The sequence below is a fragment of the Actinia tenebrosa genome, unplaced genomic scaffold (genome assembly GCF_029948245.1).
Source record: "Actinia tenebrosa isolate PJP-AT-01 unplaced genomic scaffold, QUT_ActTen_1.0 PGA_scaffold17__23_contigs__length_9995812, whole genome shotgun sequence".
Lineage (NCBI taxonomy): Eukaryota > Metazoa > Cnidaria > Anthozoa > Actiniaria > Actiniidae > Actinia > Actinia tenebrosa.
In genome coordinates, this window is record NW_028292577.1 from 3,946,294 (window position 1) to 3,953,174 (window position 6,881).

General features: G+C 37.7%; 2 protein-coding genes across 3 annotated transcripts; one reads left to right on the top strand and one right to left on the bottom strand.

Annotated features, from left to right (window-relative positions):
* The first annotated feature begins 375 nt into the window (after positions 1-375).
* LOC148910268 (uncharacterized) lies at positions 376-2,648 on the top strand. 2 transcript variants are annotated; one of them, XM_089031883.1, is made up of 4 exons: positions 376-669; positions 893-1,086; positions 1,194-1,354; positions 1,493-2,648. In XM_089031883.1, exons 1-4 carry the CDS (start codon positions 651-653, stop codon positions 2,646-2,648), a joined length of 1,530 nt encoding a protein of 509 aa, XP_088888009.1. In that variant the 5' UTR covers positions 376-650. The 2 variants fall into 2 exon arrangements, with proteins under 2 accessions (XP_088888009.1, XP_088888010.1); XM_089031884.1 differs by having other exon boundaries at positions 896-1,086.
* Positions 2,649-2,656: 8 nt separating this feature from the next.
* LOC148910269 (uncharacterized) lies at positions 2,657-5,080 on the bottom strand. Its single transcript, XM_089031885.1, has 3 exons — positions 4,920-5,080; positions 4,530-4,682; positions 2,657-4,372 (listed from the first exon to the last, which is right to left on the bottom strand). The coding sequence occupies exons 1-3, from the start codon at positions 4,936-4,938 to the stop codon at positions 3,036-3,038; spliced, it is 1,509 nt and encodes a 502-aa protein (XP_088888011.1). The 5' UTR covers positions 4,939-5,080; the 3' UTR covers positions 2,657-3,035.
* Positions 5,081-6,881: the final 1,801 nt, after the last annotated feature.

Here is a 6,881-nt window from a genome sequence, read left to right on the forward strand (position 1 = left end):
TGCAAAACAAAGTTAAGCTCAGAATTTGGAACAATGAATACATCGATCTGGGGTCTTTATTGTTCCATCCATCGCAAGAGAGCCAGTATCAATTTACATTATCGAATGTACAGTTCATCCAATGCAAGGAAAGAAGACATAGGCTTCATCAGAAATCAGACCTCTAGATCTATACTGCTTCTTTTTACATTACAATATCTCCATAGTGAATAGTCATGGTTGAAAGACATGTAAAAGTAATAACAAGCACTTAGCTGCCCTGATAATGGACGAGTGATGCTAATGTTTCTGAACTAACCACTCATCGCACAGAATGATGGTCTTTTGGCGCGAAGTTCAAACTACTGCTTGCTCAGGTGTGCCACAGGTAATAGGCCCTTTGCAGGATTAGGTCACGTGCTTGGTTACCGCGTAGCAACGCCATGTTGGGACGCAAGCGTCCCAAGCGCCATATTGAAATTATAGCGTGACGAAGCCATACTTGAAGTTTTATATTCAATTTATTTGCGATCTGTTCGAATCTGTTTTAGTATTAGTCAATTTTCTTAAAGTTATTAGTCTCTTGGATTGTTTTCTTCGAGTTTTTTGTTTATATTTCAAACATCAAGACGATTTTTTGACGTTTAAACCCGAAGTGAGCAGTGGACCGCATGGCGAACAATGGTCAAGGTAAGCAACCTTATTATTCATTCTCTATTTAGCGCTTTCTGTGTTCTTACTCAAGCATTGCTAGTAAGCTAATTCAGCTCAACACATTTCACAATGAGCTGGAGTACATGCCTGTTCTTCTTGTAAGGTTGTTGTTGTTGTTTTGACATTTTTTCTTGCGGTTGCTGTTGTCATTTAATCAGTATTATTTGTCTTATACGTGTATTTTTTTAACCCTGTTTAGCAGATGATTCTGGTCCAAGTTCCCCAGTACCTAAAAAGAAGTCCAGAGGTGGAAATTATCACTGTTGTGTCCCGATGTGTACAGGTGATAGTCGCTACGAAAGTTCGTTGTCATTTCACCGAATACCTAAAAACAAGGAAATGCAAAAGCAATGGATTATCAAAATAAGAAGGGACGTTGGCCCATATTTCAAGGTAAGTTAAGGCCTATCTTTACTGAAATGGAAATGCTCTTTATTAACTAACATTTTCTTTACTATGTTTTCAATGTAACTTAACTTACGCTTATGCTTTGTATGTAGATAACATCTAAGACCAGAGTTTGTGGCAAACATTTTAAAGAAGAAGACTTCCTCCCTATTGATAATTCAGGAAGACGGCGTCTTAAAGAAGGAATAGTCCCTACTGTATTTAACTGGGCAGTAACAATAAGCAGACGAAAGATTATAAGACAAGTTGAAAGGTATGTTATCATGCAAGTTGTTTATTTAAATGTAAATCTAAATATTTAATCTGCATTGGCCCATCCAGCAGATCAGTGGTATTCTGACATAGTTGATATTGTTTGCTGAAAAAACCGAAATCCTTCTTTGGTTTACAGTGGCACACAAACAGATGAGAGTGATGTGGAAGCTTTAGAAGATGATGATTCAAACCAACCTTATGAAGAAAACACAACCCAAGCCCCAAATATTTTTGATGAGCTCAGAGAGACAAAAGCACAGCTACTAGCCTTACAAGCTGAACTAGCAGCAGCAAGAAGAGATGCCAATGCTGCCCAAGAAGAAGTAAAGCAACAAAAAGAACAAGTTGCAGCAGAACTTGCCATCTACAAGTTCGGGTTAGAAAGATTCTCCACAGACAACGATGCTATTAAGTTCTACACTGGGTTTTGCACATACAAGCATTTGATATTTTTTTATAATTTTGCTAGGCCTTCTGCAGAAACAATGACATACTGTTATGCTACAGGTATATTACAAAATCGTCCGCATATGAGGGCGATGCAACTCATAGATGAGTTATTCATGTTTCTAGTTAGAATTAAATTAGGGCTATTTCAACAAGATCTTGCACATCGTTTTAATCTACATATGTCAACTGTGAGTAGGAAATTAACAACCTGGGCTAACTATTTGTATTTTCTGCTTGGTAATCAAATGATTTGGCCATCAAGAGCTGATGTGAATCTCAAGATGCCAGAGGAGTTTAAAAGGCTTTATCCTACAACACGTGTAATCCTTGATTGCACAGAAATATTTGTTGAGACACCATCATCTCTCCTTTTGCAGTCCCAGCTTTATTCTACGTATAAGAGTAACACAACACTTAAGGGTCTAATAGGTATTGCACCACATGGTGCAGTTACATTCGTTTCTTCTCTTTATACAGGGGCAATTTCTGATAAAGAGATCACAAGGTGTTCAGGTGTATTAGATTTGCTTGAGGATGGTGATTCTGTAATGGCAGATAAAGGATTTGATATCAAAGATTTGCTGAGGGACAGGGGTGCTCATCTGAACCTCCCTCCCTTTTTACAAGATAGAAGGCAATTTTCTGAAGCAGAAGTGCTAAATACAAAAACAATTGCTAAATTGCGAATACATGTTGAAAGGGCAATCAGAAGGATCAAAGAATACCATATCTTTGACTCGGATGTCCCATTGTCTATGATGGGCTCAGTTAATCAAATATATACAATTACCTGCTTATTAACAAATTTTCAGGGGCCCTTGATATTAAATGGAGACAAATAAAAACAACCTTCAACATGTACTTCTAATATTTGTTAATTACGCATGAGGAAAAATGGAAACTACAATGTATTTATACCACGTGCAGTACTTTGAAACTAGCTCACTGCACCAACCATGCATGAAATAGTTAATGAACATTTGAAGCCAGTTCTAATCTAACTGTATTCCATGGGGGTTTCAAAATCCTCATAGAGTTTCAAATGCAAAGGTGACATAATTTGAAAATATAGCTTAGTAACTTTACATTACGATTCTATGCATAGATGACTAAAAGCTAGTTCTGATATTCAGATTTTCAACTCTTTACAAATCCAAAAATTGAATAAAAATGGTCTAAAATGGAATAACATTGGTGTGATTAATTCTTGGTTATTGCCCTTAGTCATACTATGTTGCCTGTAAAAAATATTGAAAAAAAAACTTATCAACTTTATTTTTGCTTTCCCGGAAAAAGTCCTTGTCAAACAGGATTCTCTGACAAAAAAAAGTATTGTCATTCATGTAACTAAAGAAATCGCACCATTCAATGCCAGTAATTGCTAACTGACATTGCACTTGAAAATAATAGTCATGGTTCTTCTTCAGTGTTTTCTCACTTGTAAGTGGGTCAATGTCAACGTATCTAACACTTTTGAAATCTGTTTCTCCCTCTTTGACTACTTTTATTTCTAAGAGCCCAAATGGTTGTGATCCTTCAGCTGCAGCAGTGATATCGTAGACCTTGCGATCAGGACTACACCCAAGCCATGGGCTCTTTGGACAGATGACCAATCCACTGGGGTAGAGGTTGACCATCCCTGATTTGGCCTGATTTGCATAAATCATAGCTGCATGCGGTTCCAATTCAATACCCCTTCGCATAGGTGCAGTGACTACATGTCTTGATGGATTCAATTGCTTCACCAAATTCTCAAAGTTTGAGATACGCTTTGCGCAAAGACCAAATTTACTTGCAGTAATTCGCTTGGAGCGCAACATCTGCCATAGATTACAAGCACTCTGTGTCACAGTTTTTTGCTCAATGTCAATGGCAACTGATTGAGTGACTGATAATGCCTCTAGTGCTGCCTGTTTGTCTTGAGTTAAGCAAAACTGGACATTATTATCGAAGTTTTCTCCTGCATTCTCCATTGGTAACCTGGGAAAGTCACTGGCAAGAAAGTCATTTATCACATACTCTTGAGAAAGCTTCTGCTGGTAAGACAGCACACTACCTTTGAAGACATTTCCATACCTTGTTGGAACTTGAGGTAAATTTGGTCTTAGCTCTTCTGTGGGAGCAATATCAACTGCCAGGGGTTGCGGTTCCAGACCAACAAAGTCACTCTTACAAAGAATACCATAGAATGTTGAAGGTGAATACAAATTGCTTTTGATGAACTTTTTGTAATTGGCTCCCATTTTTGGCTTTTTAACCAGTAAGGACTGTACTTCTTTAGACTGGATCTGCCTTTCTCTTGGGATACTCCAACGCTGAGTCATACTTGTGCATGTCAGATCATCTGGCAGGGAGACCATTCCAAGGGTTTTACAATGAGCAATATAGAACAGTAGGCCTATTAGGTGGTGGCAGAAGCCACTAGCACCTGCAACACAGGAACATTTTCCATGAATGGCGTTGTTTTCCAGTCTCATGAAACACTCCAGAATGTGTGGTGGCTCGCTTTTTCTCATCGAGCGAAAGCACTTTGCTGTCACCTTGACTCTATTCACTGAATAGGTGACTGAAATAGAAGAAAAAAAGTTTTAGATTTAATAATCATATATCCCAGGTTAGTGCCAATAATAACTATATTAAAAAATTAGTATTATATCATGGTATCTTTTAAGATCACTTCTTTGATGGTACATATAACTAGATCAAACTTTGATTTTACATACCTTGGATGTTGTGTAGATATCCGGGCTCAGCAAAAAATTTGTAAGCTCTTGTGGTGCTTGTGCACCCAGACATGGTTTTCGCATATCTCTCAACCTCAGCAAAGGAAAAATCAGGAAAATTTCTCAGATCTTGAGTTGGAGTGTCCGTGGAAGCTGATAATAACACAAATAACCAAAGTTAATTCCAGCATACGTGTATATAAAAGACATGAAAGTAGAGTACATTAGACATCTGAAAAAAATTAATATGGAACATCGAACTTTATCGTTATTCATAGACAAACAGCATACTTGTTTCTCACCGAACGCTCAAATGATATAAGTCAAGATAAACAAAGGTTTCAGAACACAGAAAGCGCTAAATAGAGAATGAATAATAAGGTTGCTTACCTTGACCATTGTTCGCCATGCGGTCCACTGCTCACTTCGGGTTTAAACGTCAAAAAATCGTCTTGATGTTTGAAATATAAACAAAAAACTCGAAGAAAACAATCCAAGAGACTAATAACTTTAAGAAAATTGACTAATACTAAAACAGATTCGAACAGATCGCAAATAAATTGAATATAAAATTTCAAGTATGGCTTCGTCACGCTATAATTTCAATATGGCGCTTGGGACGCTTGCGTCCCAACATGGCGTTGCTACGCGGTAACCAAGCACGTGACCTAATCCTGCAAAGGGCCTATTAGGCAATTACAAAGAAACTGATCAAAAACCACCAAACTTGCCCAAATAAAACTTTAATTTTCCCTGCAATTTAAGTAATTTGCGAAATGCTCATGGTTCATATGAAAGATCACAGGTAAAACAATGCTTTGCACCCTTTAGATGAACAGCTTACTTCGATTTTCATACTATCATATTTGTCTCTAAATTTAGAAGTTTTGACTTTTTTAGTATGGATGATAATATTCACAGTATTATTTCTTCGCAGTGTTGGTACTTTTTTAAAATGCTCATGGTGCAAAGGAAAGTTAACAGTGTTCTGAAAATTTTGCACCTTTTGGTTTACGATAGTTCGAAAAAAAAAACCTCTTATCCTTCGCAAGCGAACTTTTTCAACCAGCAAAATCATTAAGGTGCGAGATTCCCGCGAGCACCGTCTCTGTTTACTCTGTTGTTTTCATTAAGCAGTCTATTTTCACACGCATATGTGTGATATCCCTATTGTTCTGTTCGGAAATGTTTTTTTCTTATTTGACTTCAACTGCGTGTACAGCAACATTAACATGGATTGTGAAATATCTCACTCCGATCGTGAGCTCTTTTCAGAGCTCATAGTACCCCCGATCAAGCCTCTTCATCCTTTATTTATAACTATTCGTCCTCCATCTTCTAAATCTTCAAATCCTCAATTTGAAGTGGAATTGAATGGTGAAGCCTTGTGGGAATGGAGAGTTCATAAGAGTAGTGTTAGTGCTAGATTGGAATTTTACGCGTTTTCCCGTGTGCATTTTCTGCCTTTGTTTCCAGACTTTAAAATATGTGCATAATTTAGACTAAGTTAAGTTCACTCAAGCTCAGTTAGTAATTTTTCAGTTCAACGTCGACCGTCTTAAGTTACACATCGTTTTGTAAGTATTTTTTCCTATTTCTTTCGCTTTCCGTTTGCTTTAATCGTTTTCTGCCTTATCGTTATATTGTAATCTGTCCTTTATTATTTAGGAACTCTCTCTAACGCAATCAAATAAACGAAACGAAGAGTAAGACGAGTGTATTTTTTACCGCAATACCGCACCAATAAGTAGCATTCGACGGCTCTTTCAAGCTCTCTGTTTAAGCATGGAAATGTTCCTGTACCAGCTGAACCCTGCTTCAGGAGGTCGCGTTGGCAAGGCCGTAAAAAACCAAGAAAGTTAGCTCAAGAAAAGACCTGAAGTCAAGGTGGCACATTTTGCACCTTGAGCTTGACGATGTCAAAGAAGGCCCGGGTAAGGGCAACAAGGAGAGGGAGAGGGAGAAGCTGAAAGAGAACGCAAAAGGTCTCAAATGGAAGTGGAGGAAAAGGCTAAAGAACTTTATGATGCCATCCTTTTAATTAAAAGCCTCAAAAAAGAAGAAAGTCTGGGTAACTTGGGAAGAAATTATGCAGAGGTTGGCCAGAAACAACAATGCAACCTAATTGACCAGATACGGTAAGTCACTTAGGAATAATTATCATTCAATAATTAAAGTTAGGTCCTGAAGTTACATTCAATAAGTATTCCTTCTGTTATTTTTTGGTTTCCTATAGTCCGCGCTAAAAATGCTCTGTGCGTTGCCGACACTTTTGGGCTGACGCCAAAGTCATTGGTCCTTCAAGACACTTCAGGCAAGGAAGCTTTTGTCAAGTTAAATGAGAAAACACAA

Excerpts from the sequence above, each read along its gene's own strand:
- LOC148910269 (XM_089031885.1), bottom strand. Across the intron at positions 4,373-4,529 it reads ATATCTACACAACATCCAAG|TCACCTATTCAGTGAATAGA; the intron begins GTATGTAAAATC and ends CTTCTATTTCAG.
- LOC148910268 (XM_089031883.1), top strand. Across the intron at positions 1,087-1,193 it reads ACGTTGGCCCATATTTCAAG|ATAACATCTAAGACCAGAGT; the intron begins GTAAGTTAAGGC and ends CTTTGTATGTAG. Across the intron at positions 1,355-1,492 it reads ATTATAAGACAAGTTGAAAG|TGGCACACAAACAGATGAGA; the intron begins GTATGTTATCAT and ends TTTGGTTTACAG.